The sequence below is a fragment of the Engraulis encrasicolus genome, chromosome 21, assembly GCF_034702125.1.
Source record: "Engraulis encrasicolus isolate BLACKSEA-1 chromosome 21, IST_EnEncr_1.0, whole genome shotgun sequence".
Taxonomy (NCBI): domain Eukaryota; kingdom Metazoa; phylum Chordata; class Actinopteri; order Clupeiformes; family Engraulidae; genus Engraulis; species Engraulis encrasicolus.
Window position 1 is genome coordinate 28,578,924 of NC_085877.1, and position 23,386 is coordinate 28,602,309.

General features: G+C 43.4%; 2 protein-coding genes across 3 annotated transcripts in view; one reads left to right on the forward strand and one right to left on the reverse strand.

Annotated features, from left to right (window-relative positions):
* Nucleotides 1-1,388: 1,388 nt before the first annotated feature.
* Nucleotides 1,389-22,109, reverse strand: LOC134437080 (heterogeneous nuclear ribonucleoprotein C). Of its 2 annotated transcripts, XM_063186526.1 has the most exons (12): nt 21,793-22,109; nt 19,940-19,968; nt 17,915-17,961; nt 15,437-15,560; nt 14,939-15,089; nt 12,167-12,239; nt 11,817-11,837; nt 11,632-11,679; nt 7,472-7,656; nt 4,221-4,337; nt 3,433-3,593; nt 1,389-2,468 (listed from the first exon to the last, which is right to left on the reverse strand). In XM_063186526.1, the coding sequence occupies exons 3-12, from the start codon at nt 17,917-17,919 to the stop codon at nt 2,349-2,351; spliced, it is 1,005 nt and encodes a 334-aa protein (XP_063042596.1). In that variant the 5' UTR covers nt 17,920-17,961; nt 19,940-19,968; nt 21,793-22,109; the 3' UTR covers nt 1,389-2,348. The 2 variants fall into 2 exon arrangements, with proteins under 2 accessions (XP_063042596.1, XP_063042595.1); XM_063186525.1 differs by lacking the exon at nt 19,940-19,968 and having other exon boundaries at nt 21,793-21,972.
* Nucleotides 22,110-22,640: 531 nt separating this feature from the next.
* Nucleotides 22,641-23,386, forward strand: part of si:ch211-63p21.1 (uncharacterized) — a 28,233-nt gene continuing 27,487 nt past the window's right edge. Inside the window, exon 1 of the mRNA XM_063187302.1 lies at nt 22,641-22,906. The gene's annotated coding sequence lies outside the window, so the exon portion shown is untranslated. The remainder of the gene's footprint in view (nt 22,907-23,386) is intronic.

The following is a 23,386-nucleotide window of genomic DNA, read 5'->3' on the forward strand; positions in this document are numbered from 1 at the left end:
CACGCAGTCAGTGATGACGTGACTTCTAAACGGGTCAATATCTACCACCTCCATCACTTTGCATAAGTATTCCTATGGTTTAAAACGGGGTTTGGCTCATAAATTGGCATCTGTATGTTCATACATGTCTTATCTTTAGGGCATGCATTAGGTTTTATTGGTTTTATGTGTTTTTATATGTTGTGGTGACTCTTTGTGTGTTTATATGATGGACGGTTTATTGTTTACTGTTTCTTATTTATTGTTAGCTCTTATTATGTTTGTCTATGTGTCTGTAATGTGCTGTGTGAATGAACAGGTGGCATTCAATTTCCCCTGTGGGGATTAATAAAGTCCCTCATCATCATTACTTTGAATGGCCAAGTTGCTATGTACTGTACATCATAACTTGAGCCAGTGCCAGCAGCACTCGTGTTACAATAGACATTTTTTCCTTTGTCTGCCTGACCAAGACCACTTGTAAATTGCTGGGTAGTGGAAGGTAGAAAATCCATTTTATTTAAGAGTGTGAAATAACGAAAACCAGCAATATATAAAAGCAGTGTTTTGAATCCCATGGTACTATTTACTCCTCAACATTCAACTGCACCCTCAATTATAAAGGTTTGTTTTGCTGTCTGGACAAGGCAACTGCTTTTTCCCTCTCTGACTCCCAGGATGAGAAAGCAATGCAGACGGAAAAGCCTGCCAGCTCACAGCAGCAGCCAGTGGCACGCCGAGCCTAGTTGGCACGGGGAGAGAGGCAGACAGACAGAGAGCCATTCAGTGATAAACCGAGTCAATAACCCTGTCCCGTAAAGAACTGGACCAGCCTAACCCTGCCAGCAGTACCACCATCAAAACAACATCCCAGAGAGAGAGCGAGAGAGAGAAGAAAAAGAATAGATACAGAAAACAGTGTATATAGTAAAACAAAAAAGGTTAAAAGCAATGTGTGGAGGGAGGGGAGCGAGCGAGCGAGCGAGCGAGCGAGAGAGAGAGAGAGAGAGAGAGAGAGAGAGAGAGAGAGAGAGAGAGAGAGAGAGAGACAGACACAGAGACAGAGAGAGAGAGAGAGAGAGAGAGAGAGAGAGAGACAGAGAGAGAGACAGAGAGAGGGCAGAAGATGGAGGGAGTACAAAAGGGAGGAAATAAAGAGCAACAGAGAATAAGTGAAAGAGAGAAAGAGCAGAGAAGTGCAAATGTATCAACATGCTTTCCCTCTCTACATGCTTGCCCTTTCGTAACCAGCCTTTCAAGTCCTTTTTCATTGGGGGGCCATTTTGCCGCAAGGTGCAACAGTAACACTCAACGACACGCCCTAAAATCACAGTCACAGCTGTAGAATGGCAAATTGGTAACGTTAGCAAAACTTTACCACAATTTCACAAACATGCCCAAAATGAGAATTATTGTTAGAATTTCTTTTGCTTTATTTTTTTTCTTTAAATATTTGACAGAACGCCCAAGAACGGAAACAAGAGACAAGGCATGTAAAAATAACATTAAAAAGATGAAAAACACCACACTGCCAAAAACCTTTTGTTTCACACCACTTTAGAGGTTGTGACAGTGTTACAATTTCATATCAGAAGCCAGAGCATTAATGATACTTTGCAAAGTATGCTGGCTTCGATTCAATTCGGTTTGCCTCTTAGCTTATCAAACAATCTCTCACACACATCACACACCACACACAAGCCTCTCAACCATGTAGACTGCCACTGTAAGTCCACTCTGAAGCAAACACTGCCCCCTGTAGGTCTCTATATGAATCGTCATTTAATATTGTGTCTGAGCAGAGTCCATGGAAACTGTTAAGGGCTCTTTCAGGTTCAAAAAGACAAACAAATAAAACGAGTGTAAACAAAAAAACAACAACAAACAAACCAATCCTCTCAAGTCATAAACATCAATTCACTGGCCATGTCAAACGTTCTGCCATCATTAAACAAACAAGAACGTATTAAACACACAAAATAGAGACAACAAGGGGATTGAGAATGAGATAAAGCAGCTGGCTGAAGTGTCTTTTTAGTGTCTCTGTTTGCCTGTGTGTACATCTTCACATTTGTCCCCTGATAAAGTTTTTACAGGGGCCACCAAAATATCAAATGTAACAACTTGTGTACTGTAGGTGTGTTCCAACAGCAGGAAACCTTCGGCTCCAGCTTGCGGTACACAGACACACACCAGTGCATGTGAATGGCCTAAGCTACGCTTGTCTGCTTGCATGAACTGAACAGTGTGAGTGTGTGTGTGTGTTTCTACCTGGGGCTGTAGGTAAATCAGAATTGAGGGTGAAGAGGGGTGTGGGTTTGTCTGTTTGTGTGTGTGTGTGTGTGCGCGTGTGTGTAAATGTGTGTTTTTTAAGAGTGCTCTCCGCTGCCGCTGGCACTGTCACCATCATCTTCTCCTTCCTCCTGTTCTCCTTCCTCCTCCTCCTCTTCCTCATCTTCATTCTCCTCCTGCCTGCTGCGACTCTTGGCCTACAACAGACAGACAGAATATAGATGGGGGAAGGGGGATGGGGGTCATGAAACAGCAAAGCCATACTGTGACAGAACTGTGCCAGTTCCCAAACAAATACTGGGGTCAACCAACATGCTCGTAGCCTGGGAACTCCCATACTACCTTTAGTTCTACACAATCGTTTCGATCTGAGAGACAGTCTGGCGAGGATGACTCATAACGTCCAGGATCATGGGCCCTGTGTCATAAAGGCCAAGCATTCCGACCTTAACAGTTTCTCTGCCCAATCAGAGAGCAGGGCAGTGTGTCATATGTATGGAATAGCGGCCGACGAGGTGTCCCGATATCAAGGGAAATAATGGACGAGGCGGAGCGTTCTAAACAGCCCGACGGCGCAGCCGAAGGGCTGTTCGCTTCGCCAAGTCCATTTTCCCTTGATATCGGGACACCTCGAAGGCCGCTATTCCGCTTATCACCCGGTTACCAGCATTGAAGTATTCATTTATTAATATGTTGATCTAAGGCTTCGTGAGAAAGTAGATTCACCACTGCGCTAAAGGACACCTGCTCAGCCAATCAGAAGACGTTCAGTCTGCTCACTGGGTGATAATAGCTAAGTATTCTCTCCCCTACGGAATTTACAATAGGCAACTCCCCAGACCTAATCTCACTTGTGATTAGGTCTGGTGTTAACCAGGCAAACATGCTCGCATTTACAGTCCAAAATCACACGACTTTCTCCCATCTTTTCCTGGTCCTCCTGTCTCCTTGCCTCAGGTGTTGCCCTGCCTCTTGGAAGGTTTACTACTTTCTGTGGGATGACTGAATACCCCCTGCAAGCTTCAAATTCTTAATAAAAGATCCCAAATTCCTCATTTTACATAAACGACGTGTGTGGAAAAAAGGTGAACATCCTGAAGCCCTCAGAATTCCTGCTCGTTTTCTCACTCTTTTAAAGCAAACAATTTAGCCCTTCCTCACCTCCACCTTCACCTCCTCCTCTTCCTCGTCGTCCAGCAGGTCTCCCTCCTCCTCCTCCTCTTCCTCCTCCTGGTAGGTCTTCCTCTCGGGACTCTGGCGCTCCTTCTTGGCCGTGGTGTGAGGAGACGAGGAGCTGGCCTCCTGCTTCACGCTCTTCCCCTCTGCAAACAGCACCACATCTTTGCTCAAGACAGGAGTGTGTGTGTGTGTGTGTGACTATGTTCACACCAAACAACCATTGCGGGGTGCCAGATGCCCCCACTAAGGTAGTAGCATGCTAGCAGTGTTAAGTAAAAAAAGTGTAAAAACATTTCCTCACAGACAGGTTAAGGTTAGGGTTTGTTTTGCCGTGGGCACAGTTAAGTATTCTTTAGCCATCATCAGGGTTAATACCGTATGTAATGCAATGGGAGAGCCCCATTAAGGTAGGTGTGTGTGCACGCGTGTATGTGCGTGTGTGTGTGTGTGTGTGTGTGTGTGTGTGTGTGGGGGGGGGGTTATGCGGCAGATCACGGACAATTTTGCCTGAGAGAAATATACGTTGAGCGCTGCAAGGGGTCCTTTCAGCTCTAAAGAGGTGGCTGTTTGGGTACGTGATCTGCCACCCCCTAATGGCAGTATGTGTCCTGCAACTGAAGGAGCAGTCTGAACTAAGCTTAAACCCCAAACAAACACAAATGCAAACACATTTATATGGCCTCAAACTCATTTACACACACAGAGACACACACAGACACACACGTATATGCATGTACGCAGGCATGCGTAAACACCCTGGGCTGTCTTACCAGGCGTCTTCTTGCTGTGCTCCTTCTCCATGCGCTCCAGGCTCTCCAGCAGGTAGTCCACCTTCTGCTTGATCTGAGACAGCTCCTTCTTGATGCTTTGCATGTCATCTACCTTCACTGCAGACCAGGAGGAGGAGGTAGAGTGGAAGAAGAAGATTAGACAAACAGACAGAAAAGGTAGAGTAGAGCAGTGTTTCCCAACCACTGTGCCGCGGCACACTAGTGTGCCGTGAGAGATCATCAGGTGTGCCGTGGAAAATTCTTGGGGATTTTTTTTTTTGATTTCATCGTTATTATCAGCAAATAATGCCTATGTCATTTTCTAGTAGCCTAGTGTCTGCTGTTGACTGGCGTCCTAAGCATGAAATAATTCCTTATCACTCGGTGGCAGCAGGTAGCGAATTGCATTGATGTATCTTCAGTAGCCCAAACAAAAAGCGTCCATCAGCTGCTAGTCAAAACAATCCTCCTGACGTGACTGATAGTTAACTTTGCTGGCGGTGTTTCTTCATTAATTAGGTCAGAAAACCAAAATCCTACCCTGAAACAGATTTGTGTTTTGCTTACAACCTTACTGAAAAGTTAAACGAGTGAGATGGTGGCATGATTGAGCACACAACGTAGTTTGTTGGTCCGCGTGCTTTCTAGTCGAGTGTGAGGATGCCGAGACCCTTCAAGCCAGACTATCCAACTGCCGGTAAGCATAATTAGCCCCGTTTTAGGGAAAGGGGAAAGCGATTACCTCCTGTTACCTCGCGGGGAAACTTGCACCTTTGTCACAAACACCCAGGCACAATTTCCAATCAGTTTTTAATAATAATATGACCGTAATATCTTGCATTTCTTTGAAAACATGAGATTTCCGCTTTGAGTTAATGGAGCGCTGTCAAACTGTCCGACTTCTTCTGACCGACCTCGTCCTTTTGCAGCGCTGTGATTGTGGTCAAACAGCATTTTAGGGCGGGTCTTAGCCAAAGGTGAAAGACGCATAGGTTTCACATTAAGATTAAGTGAATAAAATATACAGAGATTGATATTTGTACGCATCTTCTGTGAAATATTTCCCAAATGTTGCTACTGTCAGAATAAGCATTATTTTCTGTATTCCTGCTAATAGAATGCTTTTGGACAGAATAACAATTTGTAAATTGTAGGCCTACTTTGAAGTTTATAGCTTCTTTAAGAAGTGAACATTAAGTGCACTTTTTATTTGAAAGAGGAAATGTAAAATATGACTAAAAAAATACAGTTTTGTGTTTGTTTGATTGCTATTCAAGACACTTTGTAGCCGCCTATATTAACAATATAGTCATTCTTATCAGAGAATAATTTGTTTTCATTATTTCATCATTTTTGGTTGGTGGTGTGCCGCGAGATTTTTTCAAGGGAAAAAGTGTGCCTTGGCACAAAAAAGGTTGGGAAACACTGGAGTAGAGTTCCGCAGTATGATGCACCTCCCTTCCGAAGCCTCATACAGTATTGGTAGTGCTGAGCCATCAGCCTGTGCCTCCCATGCCTGAACTGTTGCATTCACTGGTATGTTGCAGGTTCGAGGTATTAGCCTTACTTCCTCAAAAGAGAAGAGGGTCGTGACAGCAATTCCAGCAGCGTCAGCTGTTCTGAAAACAAGGTGCCTGTGTGCATGACTTTGCCGGGTGACATATCCCCCAAAATATGTGGGTGTGCGCGTGTCTGTAACGAAAAGAGCAGAGCCTACAGTGGATACTGACAGTGCTCCTCTCTAAATGTGTGCTGACTGGTTGCACTTGGAGGCGAGACAGTTTACTTGCATGTTTGGGTTTGCACAGAGCCATGTAATTCAGAGTTGTGACAACTGGGGTACAGGAAACCGGTTGGTGACGTGATTCACGTAGATTCAAATAATTCTAGGCAGTGGCTTCCTTTTCTGGAGAGACTAACACAGAACCACTGCATAAGAAACAAAAGATGAAGTAAAAATGAATGACATTTTCTTTTACTGCACTTTCTGTTTTCAATGCTCACTTCCTGGAACTATTTTGGAATCCTGTCAATGGCAATGTGTGTGGCAAAGGGTCCATGTACCACCATTGTTGTATGAAAATGGAACACTGAGGTCAATGGGATTCGCCAAACTCTTACTTCCATGGTTCTGGGTTTGTGCGTCTTTGCATCATCTTACAGAACAGTGCGTTACTGTGCTGGTCCACGATTTGTGACAGCTGTACTAAAGGAGAGGCTGTTGTTGCATCAGCTGTCCATTTGTGATGTGTGCATGCATGTCTGTATGTTGTGCAAACTTGTGGTCTGTGATGTGTGCTGGATGTTTTTTTTTTTAAGGAGAAGAGGCTGTTCCACCAGCTGCACCCTCAACTCACTGTATGTACTGTAAGTGCATGTGTGCGTAATTGTGCTGAGAGTCTGCGCCTTCTTCATGTGTGTGATGTGTGCCGATTGCGCTTTGAGGAGGAAAGACTGTTGTTGCTATTGTGTATCGTCTGTATGTGTAACTGTGTGTGTAACCGTGTCTGTATGTGTAACCGTGTCTGTATGTGTAACCGTGTGCGCGTGTGCGTGTGTGGTATGTTTGCGTACGTACTTGTGCTGGATGTCTGCTGGCTGTTCTTGGATTAGATCAGGCTGTTCCTGTTGCTAGAGTGTGTAGTGTGTGTGTGTGTGTGTGTGTATATAGTATGTGTTTCTGTGTGTGTACATACAGTACTTGTGCTGGCGCAGGATGTGTGCTGGCTGTTCTTGGATGAGGAAACAAAGAAAGTTGGCGCCTGCGCCTTAACTTAGGATCGCTTGTTGCTTGATGCGACTGCTCACCAAAAATAGTGATACTAGGACAGTCAAAAAGACTGCTACAAACGTTTCGGATCTAGTCCATTATCAATGTCTCCAATGTCTACTGGAGACATTGATAATGGACTAGATCTGAAACGTTTGTAGCTCCAGATATTTTCCGTTGACTTCTTTTGTTAATTTGTCGGACACAATACACTTTTTGAACCTGCAAGCCTTGTGTGCGCCTCATCTTTTTGACTGTTCTTGGATGAGGACATGTTGCTCCTATTGCGTGTGTGTGTGTGCGCATTTCTGTATACACGGGTTCTACATTTCTGTTTTCCCCTGACTGCGCGAAACTAACTGCGCTCAACTCAACCTCTGATTGTTGGAAACCGCTGTCAGTCAAAAAAATTGCTCACGTGGTTGGCTGCCCCTCCTCACAATATCATGTTTACAAACACTGCCAATCCATGTATACGTACTTGTGCTGGTGCTGGTGCTGGTGCGTGACGTGTGCTGGCTGTTCTTGGAGGAGGAGATGCTGCTCCTGTTGCGGCGGCTGCCCCCACCTCCGCTCATGCTGACGCGCATCCTCTTGGACGGGATGACCGCCCGCGGGACGGGTCGTGGGGGAGGGGGAGGAACTTGCGAGGGGTACGAGTACATCCTGTTTGAAGAGACACCAGCAGAGTAAAACACTAGGGCTGTAACGATATTGTATCGAACCAAGAAATCATGATGCACAGAGTCACGATAATGTATCGTGATACAAGGAGGCAGTATCGTGATACGCCCTTTTAACGTTTTGATACACCCCAGGAAACAACCACAGGATATGAAGTGATAGTGCTTCCAAGCATCCTCATTATTATATAGAAACTTTTTGAAATTATTAGTAGCCTCTTGTAATCTATTCTACCTATAAACCATCATAATTTCTATTTCATAAAGTTTATAATGTTGGCAAATGTGAAATCGTGTGGTCAGGGTGTATCGAACCGAATGTCATGAATCGTGATACAAACTGAATCATGAGTTGAGTGCATCGTTACAGCCCTAGTAAACACACACACACACACACACACACACACACACACACACACACACACACACACACACACACACACACACACACACACACACACACACACACACACACACACACACACACACACACACACAAACAGAAACACACACTAACTTACAGGTATGTGGAAAATCATGTAGTCTATGAATGTTACAATGGATTTGCACCACAGGCGTAATTGCCTGGTCGGCCTTCCCCAGGAAGTGGTCTACACACAACTCTGGTCTCAAAATCCTTTTGGGGTCTTGACAGCGAGGTTTACTAATATTCTACTACGCCGAGTTGTGCTACTTGGCATCCTTTTCAACAGGCAACATGATATGAACATCTGTGATACTGGCTTATTAAGGGTAGAATGACATTCATCCAAAGTGACATAAAAATATTCCATGACAATAAACATTCATTATGAAATGAACACATTTTTCCTTCAGTACACACATCCGTATAGATACTTTCAAAGACAGGGGAATAAATGATACTACATGCATCCATTTGTAATTCCTTCCATGTACTGGGCTCAAGTGAATGAGTACAGAGCAAATGCTGTTTGCAGAGGCAGAGGCAGAGGCAGAGGCAGAGGCAGAGAGAGAGAGAGACAGAGAGAGACAGAGAGAGACAGAGAGAGAGAGAGAGAGAGAGAGAGAGAGAGAGAGAGAGAGAGAGAGAGAGAGAGAGAGAGAGAGAGAGAGAGAGAGAACTAGAACTCCAGCAAAATGGGGGTGGGACAGCAAACAGGAGCAGCTGTTGAGATCATGAAAAGATTTCCGCTCTGACACGCAACATATGCAGCAAACGCACACACACAGACACACACAAGAGCACACACACGCCAGCTGCCTACCAGTTGGAAGGGGAGGTTTTTGTGGATTGGGTTGTGTGATGGAAACAGGGTGCTCATCAGGGCTGGACTGGTAATCTGGCATACAGGACTTTTTTCCCAGTGGGCCAACAGTCATCAGGGGCCGATGCTTTTGCTTGTTTTTTTTTTTAACCGCTGTTAGAGACCGGCCCACAATTTAGATGGGGGCGGCCCATCAGTACACCCTAATAATAATATACAGTGGATTGAGGCCATCATAATTGTAGTATGAGGGTGGTGGGGTGAGGGGCTGGTCTATGCCATAAATGCCCGGGCCGGTTCGTGGTCCCAGTCCATCCCTGGTGCTCATCCTGATCCTCAGATAGGGCTTTCAGGCCGACCAGAACGGAGCCGGAGCCGGTGCCCGCACCAGTTATGTTCGGCACTAAAGTGCTTGTCAGCGAACCGCCCGTGTTCATACCGGGCTTTTTCCGCACGTGACTGTTACCCGGATGAACCTGCTGACGGCCACGCTGTCGTCACGGTTCGCAGAGAAAAACCTAGTATTTTGCAGTTCGCATTGCGAACCAACTTTCCGGTTCGCGAACGCAAATATCTGTGGCGTGAACACGACGGCCGGTTCGCGATAAGGTGCGGGAACGGGCTCCAGCACGGTTCTCAGTCGGCCTGAATGCGCTAAGAGAGATGGCATGGGATGTCTGGTGTTGCATGAACACTCGCTTTTGAATTAATCTCCTGTCGCTTGATAGGGAAATTATGTAGGCTGGATATTATGAACTGACTAAAATATGACATCTGGGCCCCTCTGAGAAACGTTGTGGCATTCCTTAACTTTGCATTAAGTATTGATAATTTTCAACAACAAAAAAATTATGTTTTTAATACGTTTTACCCAAGTAATGTCAATCAAAGTGCAGTTGGGTTAACATATTTTAGCCTGATGCTGCGTATGGGTAAATCTTGTAAACATGCTGTGCGCAAACCTGTGCATGCACCAGAAATGCTGGGTGGCAAAAAGAGCTGAGATAACAGCATTCTCTATTCGGGTACAATGCGAAATCCCTAGCATGAAACCTCACATCTCGGCAGAAACTTAGCCAGAAATATCACATGACTTGTTATACAACATAGGCTATTGGTTATGTTGGGTTATGGTCTCAATTTATTTAGCTAATTGAAGATTTGGCCAGGTATGGAATGTGCTTAAAACAGTGTGTCACTGAAGGTCTTATCCAGATGTTCAATCGAGACATTGCATCAACAGACAAACCAGTTTTGTTTCTGAGAGTTAGCTGTGTAGTTGGTAACATAAATGCACAGTACAATCGTTTTTCATGTCACAAACACACCCAGATAAGCCTCATGACTCATTAAAGAACTGTGCAATGAAATCTAGTTCCACACAACACCCGGGATAAGGCTATCATTATCTACCGTCACCAGCTGCAAGCCCAAACATTGGAATTTGCTAAGCTGATTTTCATTTTATTATATAGCTGTTTGCATACCGAATGCACACCAAAATGTGAAAAGTTACTTGCAATATCAGTTACTTAACGTGGACAAATGAAGGGAAAACGTGCAGAGCACAATTCATAGCTCTGGGAAACTAGCTATTTTGTTAGCTTGCTAGCTAACGTCAAGATCAGATTCCAGTGTATTCCACTTGTCATAAAAGCAAGCTGTTACACCAAACAGATGAACACTACCCTAGGTTGCCTAAAACCATTGTGAATAACGGTCTTTACTTTGTAATGTTGATGTGATGTAGGGCTACCGTGAGTGTGTATGCAACTCGGAGCCAGCTAGGTTTCTGATGGCTACGAGTCTTTCCCATATTTCAGACGTTTTAGAAATATGATGGAGATAATAATTATACCGGGTGTGATATGCAGGGGTGATAGTGAAAAAAAATCATCCTGAGCCTGAACTTTTCCCCCTGCTCTAACGACGACGACAAGATACTGCATAGTGACGTAACGTAGGCCTATTTTGACACATTATTCAAACATTTAATAGCCTGTGTGTATGACCATTATTCAAGCCTGATAGTAGAAGAAAACCCTGAACCCGTAACACTTTCTGAGATAAGAATAACCTAATGGCTAATTATTATCAATGTTTTTATTTTTGCAAACTCTGTCAAGCCTGAAATCAGGCATGCAGCCTGAATACTATCAGCCCTGGATATGGAACTAGATTTCATTGCACAGCTCTTCAATAAGTCACGAGGCTTACCTTCTGGGTGTGTTTTGTAGTGTTTTCACAACCCAAGGCGAAGCGACTAAGCTCTTTCTTGCCACACGGAAGAATGAGCAATGTAAATAGTGACGTCACGCACAGATTCGCTCATACGTGGTTTGACCTTTGGCGCCTGGAGCGACATATACATTGCATTCAGGCTAATTTTTTTGTATTAAAAATGTGGGCGTTAGAACAGAATGAACTGAATGTAGCCTATGTTAGAGCTGAATGCAACATGACGGTCCTAGATTTTTAATGCAACTTATTGCATGTGTTTATGTGTTTCACAGGCGGAGAAATGTAGGTTTTAATAAGCAGAGGGCACCTTTTTCCCAAAAAGGGCTTAGGCATTCAGCAGGCGTTTTTTGCAGGTGCCTTAGGCTAAAATAGGTTAAGCAAGGAAAAAATGACGCAGAACATAAACGGAGAAATGAAAATGTATGATTTTTTTTTATATCACACTCCGCTGATGCAAAAGCTGTGCTCACCTGTCATAGTAGTCTCTTTGGAAGTCATAATCCAGATCGAACGTTGAGCTACAGTAGGAGAGAGAGAGATATATTAGATTTACAGTACATCTAAAGACTTACATGTAGGCCTAACTGCGTCAACAATTAGCATCAGGGTGAATGAATGGAAAAATGCATATCAACATGTGAACAAAGTTGCTTACCTGTACACATCCGTTGCTGAGCTAAAGTAGGAGAGAGACAGAGAGAGAGAGAGAGAGAGAGAGAGAGAGAGAGAGAGAGAGAGAGAGAGATTAGATTTACATCTAATTACATCTCAAGATTTACATTTACAAGTTTATATTTAATTAAATATAAAACTGAACCAACACAAATTAAAAATGCAAAAACTAGCAATCAAAGATAGTAACCTGTCCCCCTGATGCGCGTGCGCGTGTGTGTGTACACAAATAGACAAACAGGCAGAGAGGGTCAATGCAATACCAGACCCAACCCCCACCAATGAAACGTGAATAGATAGAAATAGTGCTGGGTTTGTGCCCAAGGCGCCCACCTGTACACGTCGCCTGCTGAGCGCTTGGTGGTGGTCGGCCGATGGGCCTTGGGCTCGCTCACCAGATTAATATCTGCGGAGAACATCAGAAAAATACTTCAGCTTCATCATGGCACAATTGCAATAAGAAACATCCAAAATATTAAAATCGCTTGCCACACTGGAGAACCGAAGAAAGGCTTGTACACCAAGCCCTGGGACGCCAAGGGGGAATTACTTAAAATGAAAACCTCCCTCCTGAAGTCACATATACAGATATGCTACTGATTTTTTTACATTACATTACAAAACACTAGATATTACAGTGTATTGGTTACAGCCCCTGGAGCAGTTGGAGGATAGGTGCCTTGTTCAAGGACACTGTAGCCATGGAGTGAGGAAGGGATTGGTAAGGGTGGGAATTGAGAAATGCCGCACACTCTCAAGTTAAATAAATAATTTTTAATGTGACAACGTTTCGGCCTTCTTCAGGTGACCTTTAATGTGACAACGTTTCGGCCTGTCGACCTGAAGAAGGCCGACAGGCCGAAACGTTGTCACATTAAAAATTGTTTATTTAACTTGAGAGTGTGCGGCACTTCTCTCCTCCTGCAATTGTATTTTCTGGTTGCCAGCACCTCTGTTTCTGGTGTGCGTTTTGCACCTCCACTCATCAAGGGTGGGAATTGAACCTGCAACCCTGTGATCTACAGTCCAATTCCATTACACGACGAATGCACACAGCGCTGCTCCCAGCTTTTGGCTCACTTGGCAGTGCATCTGGCTCCAATACCAGAATTTGCTGTGAGGTTGTAGGTTCAAGAGTGGGTCTGGACTATGCAGGATGACCACTTCTTTAAGGCTGTAACGATATTGCATCGAACCGAGGGATCGCGGTACGCAGACCCACGAACCCCTATCGCGAACCTTCCTCGCAGAATCGCGATGCGCCCTTTTAAAGTTGTTACCCCTCAGTCTAGAAAACAGCAGGATACAGGCAAATGCTTGCATATGCGCTTAATGCTTGTAGCCTATATGCGCTCAAAGACAATTAGAAATGGGGCGCACATGAGCGAGTAACACTTCCATTCACCCCGCTCTCCTGTAAAATGTTCCGTCCAACCAGCAGCACGTGCATTGGTTGTTATTCATTGCCTGGGCAACCTCCGCGACCGTGAGACAAAAAACTTGGGCAAACGTCGGAAGGTAAAGCACAGAAATGAACAACAGACCAAGAAGGCTTTATCAAACGTGTGAAGATGTTTTTGATTCATGCATGCGCCGATGTATGTTGAGTGGAGATAGACGTTGAGCGGAGAGAGAGAAAGAATGCGAGAGAGCGAGATGCTCCGCCTGCCCAAATTTGAAAGAGCTTTGAAAGAGCTCTAGAACTATACGCTCATAAGAGCGTCTGAAGTCGGGCGAACGTTGAGGTCGATGTGGATATTAGGCAGCATTGAAAGCCTGTCTAGCGAAAACATGCTCCATTTCAAAATGTCAAATCACAAAACCAAACAAAAGACAACGTGCGAGTTGCATACTGAGAACATAACTGAGGTTCATTTCGAGTTTTGTTTGTATAAGCGCGTGCGCGCTGCTGCACGATCAAAACAGTTACAAAAATATTAAACATCGAAATTAAGTGTTGCATTTCTGTAAGTAACTTAATACAACATGTTTCCTGACGAAATATTACCAGTGTTGTTTTCAGTTAATGTTTGGATATTAATTGGATAATGTTTGACAATGTGAGAGTTAGGCCTATAGGCTATAGGCCTACCTATACTGGAACCCTGACCCTTCTCTCTCTCCATCTCTGTCTCTCACACATGGTCAGCATCTTAGCATGATATGATCTAAGCCTATTTGTAATAAGCCTATTTTTCCTTGGTGAACTAATATCCCTTATTTCTCTGTGTTGTGCTTTGATGTCAACACCTGGGGAACAGGTTGCAGTGGTAGGCCTATATCTGCAACATATATAGGCAGGTAAATGCAAAAAGAAAGCATAGGCCTATATATAAATATAGCCCATAACTTATTTTCTTCTTATTTTTTTCCCTTAAAAAAATAATAAAATCGTGGGGCATATCGAACCGTGGGTCATATATCGTGATACAAACCGAATCGTGGGTTGGGTGTATCGTTACAGCCTTACACTTCTTTAAAAAAATTCTCATTCAAAGTAAATTCACCCAATACCTTCGCCTTCTCAAACAACTGAGCACAAAATTGTGTGTGCTGCGTGCCAATACGCATATACCGGGCAACATTGCGGGCAGCATTGCCCAGGGAGACCCAGGTTCGATTCCGGCCATGGTCATTTGCCAACGCTTCCCTATCTCTCCCCCACTACTTTCCTGTCGCTCTTCACCATCCTAATAATCTGGACTTTTCCCAAAAACTCTTCAGTAGTACTTAAGTAGGAGGGGCCCCCTAGGCAATATATCAGAAAGAGGAGTGGTAGAAGAGACGCTCAGTCTCACCAGTGGGATAATCCTAGCCAGGGCTCTAAATGAACTCTTTTCACCACCAGCCAAAATGGCTAGTAGATGTTAATCTTACTAGCCAAACTCACACTCACTAATGAGTCAAAGTGGCTCCTAAATTGGTCTTTTCTACCAGCCAAACTGAATTTTCACCAGCATTTGGCCGGTTGGCTGGTGTTATTTTAGGACCCTGATCCTAGCTATATAAAACCCGGGTCAATGAAAAAAATAAATAAAATGAAGGCAACCCCCAACAAAAAACAACCTAAAATAGCAAATAATAAAAAACACAATCGTCACTCACCGAGCACCTGCCCGACCACCATGCGTCCGTCCTCTCCGGCCACGGCGGCGCGGGCGTTACGCTCACTGGCGAACTGCACGAAGGCGTAGCCCTTATGAACCGAGCAGCCCACGACCTTGCCGTACTTCCCGAAGATGGCCTCCACGTCCGCCTTTGAAGTTAGAAACTTGAAGTTTAGTTCCATTTCATTAAGTAGTGACAAAGTTATTTACAGCATATTGGTTACAGTCCCTGGAGCAATGTGGGGTTAGGTGCCTTGCTCAGGGGCACTTAAGCCATGGATGGAGATGTGGGGAGAGGTAAGGGTGGGATTTGAAACAGCAAGCCTCTCATTTTAAGACCGTCTCCCCAACCATTAGGCCAGGGCTGGCCACAATATATTTATTTAGCACAGCGCATATCAATATACATCATAAAAAGTCAAAATACACAATATTATAACCATGAGGCCATAAACAGGTTGATGGTTTCTAAGTAAGAATAAAAGTCATTCTAGACCTTGGTCACCAGCATGGTGTTGAGGTTGCCAATGAAGAGGCGGGAGTTGAGCGAGCGTGGGTCCGTCTTATTGGTCACGTTGCTGGCCATCAGACTACTGTGGCTGCTGCCGGTGGGAGATAGACTGGAGGTGAGGTGAGGGGGGAGAGGACAGAGAGGGGTGGGGGGGGGGAGGTAAACAGAGTAACATGTAAAGGAGTGGCTGAGAGAGAGAGAGAGAGAGAGAGAGAGAGAGAGAGAGAGAGAGAGAGAGGGAGAGAGGGAGAGAGAGAGAAACAGAGTTACATGTAAAAAAGTGGCAGAGAGAGAAAGAGGGAGAGATGGGGGAGAAAGAAATGATGAGGGCCAGGGAAAGATGGGAATACAAGTCGAGAGTGGTTGAGAAAGGGAGAATGAGAAAGAAATAAGTGAGTGAGTGGAATAAAGGAAAGGAAGGAGTATATGTGAGTGACAGACAGACACAAAGAAGGACAGAGACAGAATGGAGAAGAAAGAAAGAAAGAAAGAAAGAAAGAAAGAAAGAAAGAAAGAAAGAAAGAAAGAAAGAAAGAAAGAAAGAAAGAAAGAAAGAAAGAAAGAAAAACCATGAAAGCAGAGATAAAATGTGAACATCAACAAGACAGGAAAGGTCAGTAGGACGAAATGAAGTATGAATGAAATGAAAATATCCAGGCGAGGTGGGGTGTTAAGTAGACAGACATTCATTCCCAGGTGTATATGTAGAATATGACCCAAAAAGAGAATGATTATGCAGAAGAAGAAAGAGAGAACGGGTAGTAGTGGACAGTAGACAGAGTGAATATACTGAATTACCTGGCCACCAGTAACTTTACCAGCGACATTTAGGTGTTGTGTAACAGAGGCAAACAATATATGCTGCTGCCCATAACTGTTGCTGCACATAATTCTTGCGAAAACTACCCATAACACTCCATTACATGGATTTATGCTCAATTGAACATTTGAATCTGCAAACTTCCATTATTGAACAGGAGACTGAGCCAGCTCCAAACTCACCAGTCACCACCACAACCAAAACATCAACCAAGACATTTTGAACACCTGTTGAGATCCAGGCCTAATGTGTAGCATGTGTGCAATTCTCCTACATTTAGGGGCATGCCTAACCTAAATCCCCTTCATTAGACTGGTCTAACCATTTGTTACCATGACGTGCATATTATTATGTCTTTTCAGCAGTCTGCCTTCCCTAACAACCAACAATTGTCTGTAGTCAGGTACACCTGGTGATCAGGGCTTGACAGTAACTTTTTCGCTTGCCGGCCACTGGGGCTAGCGGCTTTCCCGAGTCACTAGCCGTCCAGCTACTCTACTAGCCACAAATTTGATTTTATTTTATTTATCATGATGCTGTACCTCTAACCTCAGAAGATGAGGTGCTGAAAGCAAGAAGATGAGTGCATGGGTTTCTACATGAAAAAAAAAAAAAATTGAAACTGAGCTGGACAATTGATACACAAGGGGCAAAGTGCCGAATATACGCTATTCTGATATAGCATACCATAGAATAAGCTATCTGCCTAAGTGGCTAGTGACACTGAAATTGTTACCAGCCACAGCCACGTTTTACCAGCATTTGGCCGGTTGGCAGGTGCCAGTGTCAAGCCCTGCTGGTGATATCAGCCACCAATAGCGACAACAGAGCTCTTCGAACATAGTCTGGCAAAGTTGCCTTGTAAACTGGGTTTCCAGAGAGAGGGCCTAACCCGCGTCCATGGAATGCCTCTGTATTCTACTGGTAGAAGCTACAATCGAATTATTGAAATTAATGAATGAAATGAATGGAATTGTTTGGCTCTGGTTCAATTTCACAAGATGGCCACCTTAACCAAACTTTGGCAGGCTCAGGCTATGCATCCATGTTTTCAGGGCAGCACGCACACACGCACACACACTTTATTTTAGTTGGCTGCTTTCCAAACAACCAATTGTCAATGACATGCGTACACAGTATATGTGGTGCTTTGAGTAAATTTGCTTTTTCGCAGCAAAGTCTCTCTCCCCCATGTGTTTGTTCCATTCTTCCACACATTTATAGCCGATTATGTCCCCCTTCTGTATGTCGCTTTAGAGAATACTTTCTGCTAAAGGCTCACTGAAGTATTTAAGAGCAGACATCAGGATGGCACAGCCACAGCTAATGTCACCATTGCTTTAAGTGGGTACATTGATCACTAGTACAACGTTTCATTCACATGGACTGAATGTTTCTTTTATATGTATATAACTCAATCATAATACAATGTGACCCATACAATAGTGGTAGTAGCAGTGGTTGCACCACCTGCCTTCTGCTAATTAAGAATGACCCTAAATGTAATGCCTATGTCCTTTATGTCACCTTTGATAAAAATGTGTAATGTTCGGCGCTGAAACATTGTACTGAGGTTATTCAGGTTATTCATTTGAGCAAAGATAGCACAACAACAGGTTGGGGTGTAAACAGACAGCACTCACTCCATTGTATCGTTTGACTCTGCGGGCTCGTCTGCCTGTCACTGATTCTGTGGGAGAGAAGAGGGGGGTGGTTATTGTGGGGCGCAGGTCAGCAACGAGAAGGTGCAGGTCAGTGGTGCACTGCGGCTAACTTGGTTGGTGTGAAGCAATGCCCGTTTTTAATAGCAATACAAAAAGAATGGACACAGGGGTTGCTTTCTATTCAGTGAATTTGCCATTTAATTCAATATATTGGATTTTTGGTCTCCATACCCATCTAATTTTAATGTAGTCATTGATATTAAGGGTTTCGGAGGGTTTGGTTTGGGGGGGGTGATGAGTGGAATTGGCTGGAGGGGAGGCAGGGGTTGCTTTCTAAAGTCTAAAAGCGGAGAAGGGCATGTAAAAATAACCTGACAAACACCTAGGTTGGAATACCAAGGATGCTTTGCGAAATTTGGTGTGCCCGACACTGCCCTCAAGTGGTGCCAGTGGGGAGAGAAACATTTCTCCTACCTACCCCTGAAATCACTGGATGTGTGAAAACATGAAGGTCTACATTGTTCCATAAATGGACATAACCATATTACTCAATTCATGATTTTTGAGCAATTCACTACTGTACTTTGCTTGCTTCCTCACCTCCTGAGAAAACTGTAGTGGACATGTAGACACATTCATGATCATGTGAAAGTGTAGGCCAATCTTTTTGACATTTCATTCTCCATAATACCCACTAGAGGGGGCCATAGGGCAAAGAGTGGCAGTAGGGAAGCCGCCAACTCTGGACTCACCCTTGCGACCCCAGAAAGGACATATTCAAATACTAGGTGTAGGCCTACTATACTTTCTATACTAACTAAATTGGCTTGTTCTAGCAAAATGCTTAAGTACAAAAGACAACTTCAAAATAATCACATCACACTCATTTTGCATTGTTGTTGCGTTCGGCATGGTGCCTATATCACTTTTTATCACTCACTTAGGATTCAGGTGAAGGGGTTCAGGTTAAAAGTACAAGGTACATTTGTGGGGGTAAGTCAACCCTTTTTGCACAAAATATCACAGGTGGTAAAATTATTGGCGGGCACATTAGTGACACAGAAAAACTATGATACATGTTTTATGTCAGAGGGGATTTGATGATGCCATGGTATTAACACCCATCACTGTGTGCACATGTAACAAATTTGCAGGAATGTGGGTGTGTGAGCGTGTCTTCAGTTTCATCGTTGGCTAACTCTACTGGTCACTTGATTCAATTTTCATCCATTTCAATGTAGCCATACATTTGGTTTCATTTGGTTCGTTTGGTTTGTCATGAGGTCCTATGGCTTTTATGGTAGTAACCTTTTAACTAAATAGTGAGGATAGGGGTAGCAGGATATAGATTGTATAATTGGGATGGCAGGATAAGAATAATAGCAGGATTAAATGCTGAGGTTACTATAGTACTTTCTAAGAATGGGAATTTAAGGAAGAACATTTCACTGTTGAGGTTTGCATGCAATTAGAAGGTCAATTAGACCTTCATTTTTTCAGACATTCACCGTGTTTGTATTTTAAATGACTGGGATCAAATTAATTTTTGAGTTTTGACTAGTGTGTACAGTATAGTGCATATACATTGTATGTGTGACATGCTCATGCATGTCCAGTGAACATTTGGCTATCCATCTTGTGTTTCATTGTTACGGTCTCCTCCCTTCAAAATAAGCTCTAGGATTCCATGTTCTGAGTCAGCTTGACATTTTAATATGCTACAGAAGGTTGACACACAAACACTTAGTGAGGGACCGAGTTGGGAGTGGATTGTAGCCGTAGGAAGCATATTTCTGTGGGGCAAAATAAATGGGAGCCCAATAACACTAATAACAATTCTCAAACAAACACAACACCATGGGTCAGCTACAACTATCAAGGTGTGGTCAAACTGGGCACAAAATCTATGGTTATTATAGGGGGATTTTTCTTTTCAAAATTATTTCTAGTGAGGGTAGGTGGTGGATATTAAGGTGTGGATGGGGCATAAAAATACAGACTTACAGTGTTGTCTCAAAAAAGCTTCCTCAAAACTATAAGAAGAGGGGAAAAAAGCATTAGCAAAAATGTGTTTTTTCTTGATGTGAATTTTCCAACTGTGGGGGAAGTCACACACAACCAATATTCCATAGGGTGTTGTGGTAGCTTTTATGATTTGAGGAAAAAAAAGATTTGTAATAAAGCAGGAATAACACGTATGTGCCAAACGAAAATGTACTGTAAAACAATTAGCAGAATCTGACAAGTTACCAATTGAAATTTTGGGCTTTCACATATAAAATTAGCTAGAGTAAGAAAATATACTTTGTTTACTTGGAAAACAACTATTTAACCTTCCACTTTCGGAAGAGTTCCAGGGCAACTGAATGGTTACAGAATTAATAAGAAGTTTTATCTGAAATGAAATAAGGGTTTCCTCACTGCAGAGCTCCACACTAGACCACATGTGTAGCTCTATGTCAACTGTCCACATTCGTTTTAAATTTAAGTTCGCTACCATATCAGCCACACGTCAGGAGGAGCCACATACTCCCACGTTGTAGGACTTAGTAAGCAGCTGAACAGAAACTAAGTTACAGATTGTTATAGTTTGGCACAGAATGTGACCTTCATGCTTACCATCAGAAATAATAATAATAATAATAATAATAACAAGAAAAGTGATGTGTGATAATACTGATGATGTATAATACATTATTTATGGAACGTGCATATTGTGTACATTTCACACAGTGCGCCACTCAAACTTTGTGTTTGTCTGGATTTCCAACTATCTAAACCAATGGGTGCAATTAATCAGTTAACTTTTGATGTTGACCTTAAGGACCAGAAATACGCCTGCTATTGTTGGCAACTCATCACACCTCTAGTACGGGTAGGCCTACTGCTCAATATTACGAAGACACACATCAAGCCAAGTTCACTTCTAGCTGACAGAAAATGCCTGGCTGTAACTCAGTGGAGGTGCCTTGATCCATCTATTGACCTGCTAATCTCTCCTCTTATGTGAACTGGTTGGGTTCATGCATTTCCACCAAAAATAACTAATGCATTAATGTTGAACACAGCTTCATTATGGCTTTTTGTCACTTTAATGGGGATTAAAGTAATGCAACAAAGCAAACATCACAACCACAATTTACACTTGCAGCATAATTTTAAGTCCCAAAACACTCCATGGTGGCTACAGCAAAATGGCAAAGAATTCTGGTGGTCCGTTTAGAAGAACAAAAAAATGCATAAAAGGGGAAAAAAGGAAAAATATCCTGAAAACACTGAGAAGAAAATCTCTCTCCAAAATTACGTCATCTGACAGTCTCATTCAAGGCCTGCAGAGCTTACACGACAAAACAAAAAGTAGGCTACCCGGGGAGGAAAGGGTTACACCACAATGGTCGACCACCTCGTTATTGGCCAACGTCCTTCAGCAAACCACACTGGCAGGACAAACAGTCTGGTTGAAAAACAATTCTATTTCCACACGAAAAAAATATAAAAATGCAGAGCCCCTCGTGCTCGAAACGTGCCTCTACAAAACCAACGCCCACATTGATATATGCTTCGATGGCGCAAAGTAGGCCTATGGACTTATTGCATGACCACAAGGGCAAAAGAAGAAAAAACTCGTTCTGAAAAACAAAAACAAACAAAAATGATGTTGTTCAACCGAGCCAGTCGTTACCAGTCGACTGCTACTGCTGCATCACAAAATGTACGCCACTAAATCAACCCAGCCAACGCACTAGCCAGAAAAATGCATTAAAAATACTAACAAAAAACGCTCCAAAGATAGGTCAGTGTCAGAAAAAAAAATGAAAAAGCGGAATGACAAAAATCTCTCGCATAAAAATACTCACCAAGAGTTAAAGACTAAAAATGATTAGCACAATCCACACAGGTTTTGTAGAGCTGTTGTCTCCTGTTTCACTTTCTGAAATGGCGTCGGCCAAATGGATTTGGAAAAAAAGAAAAGCCTTTTCCGCGCCTACCGGGAAAGAAGCGATGTTTCATTGGCTACAAGACAAGCCGGTTGTTACTTATGGGTTTCCGGGGGATCTGGTTGGATACATTGAAACCAAGAGTGGATTCCATTGGTTGTAAACTTGAGCGGCAACGCCATTCAAGCTCGCGATGAATGAGAAAGGCTTTCATTGGTCTAGCAGGGGTGGGGAACCTTTTTTAATTCGAATCTACTTCAAATTCATCCGAGGGCGGTAAAAGTCCTCCAATCATAGACATGGGCCATTTCAGAATTGCGGGTAGACCTAAATAGAGTTCTTCAGCGGAAGCGGAAGCATGTAGTAGATTGTAGTCTTTCATGTTAGCATTTACCCAGGTAGCAAAAACCGTTAAGAACAGTCGGCCCGGTCTTGGCAGAATGTCGGCACTGTCGGCGGAGAGTCGGCTCGGCTGGAACACTGGTTACCGTGACTCAGCCAACACTTAATAGAACACTGAAAATAACTGTCACTTCATGCAGTAACTGAACCAACACTCTGCCGCCACTGAAAATAACTGTCAGTCTCATGCAGTAACTGAGCCAACACTGAGCCGACATTGTCGGCATACGGTAATAGGACCATTATTGGGCCGCGGACAAAGCCAAAATCGGGCCGACTGTTATCACTCACGAAAAAAGGATCGGACCAACAATGGGCCAGATAAACTTTGCTACCTGGGTAAGGACGTCCTGGTTCCTATCGGCTTCCGGCCTCCATTGGGAATGAATAGGGGTAAATTTCAAATAAGCTCCGAGTGCAAGCACGCGCTTAGCGAACCCCCGCAAACTGTCGAGGGTGTTAAAAATAGGCTGTAGGTATGACATGGTTGATCATTTTGTGTCAAACTTCGACATAAATACGATGTTGCGTCCATATGCTAAACCCGGAAGCTTTTGGCGACTACAGAAACGGCGCCAGTATCTAACGGCATGTACGTGCGGAAGGTTGTACCCATGGCAACCAAAGGAAAGTATGTAGTTCGGAAGTTTTAATGATCAGAAAGGGGTTAGCAATATTGAATTATAATCGTCATGATTTAACATGTGAATACACCAACATGATGATACGATCCGTTCCACTAATGAGAAAGGGATGCGGGGACACGCTAATGTTCGTTGTTGCCGTGCAACTTATATTTTTGCCAAACCTGAATCTCTATGGCGTTTTGCAATGTAAAAAATCGCCATGGAACCGGTAGTCCAAACGCCGCATACAAGTTGACGTCAACGCTGAAGAGCTCTATTTGGTGTCCCACGCAAAAAAAATGTTGATTATAATAATCTTTTCAGAATCTACTTTCAATATTATCACTAAATAGACTGTGTGTTCACTGATCACAATGTTTGGTGTACATTTTATGCACAATTTATTTGTTAAATATTCATTCAATGATTCCAACACCCCCCAAAATCGCCTGTCCCACTATAGAGATTCACATGTTCAACTTGAA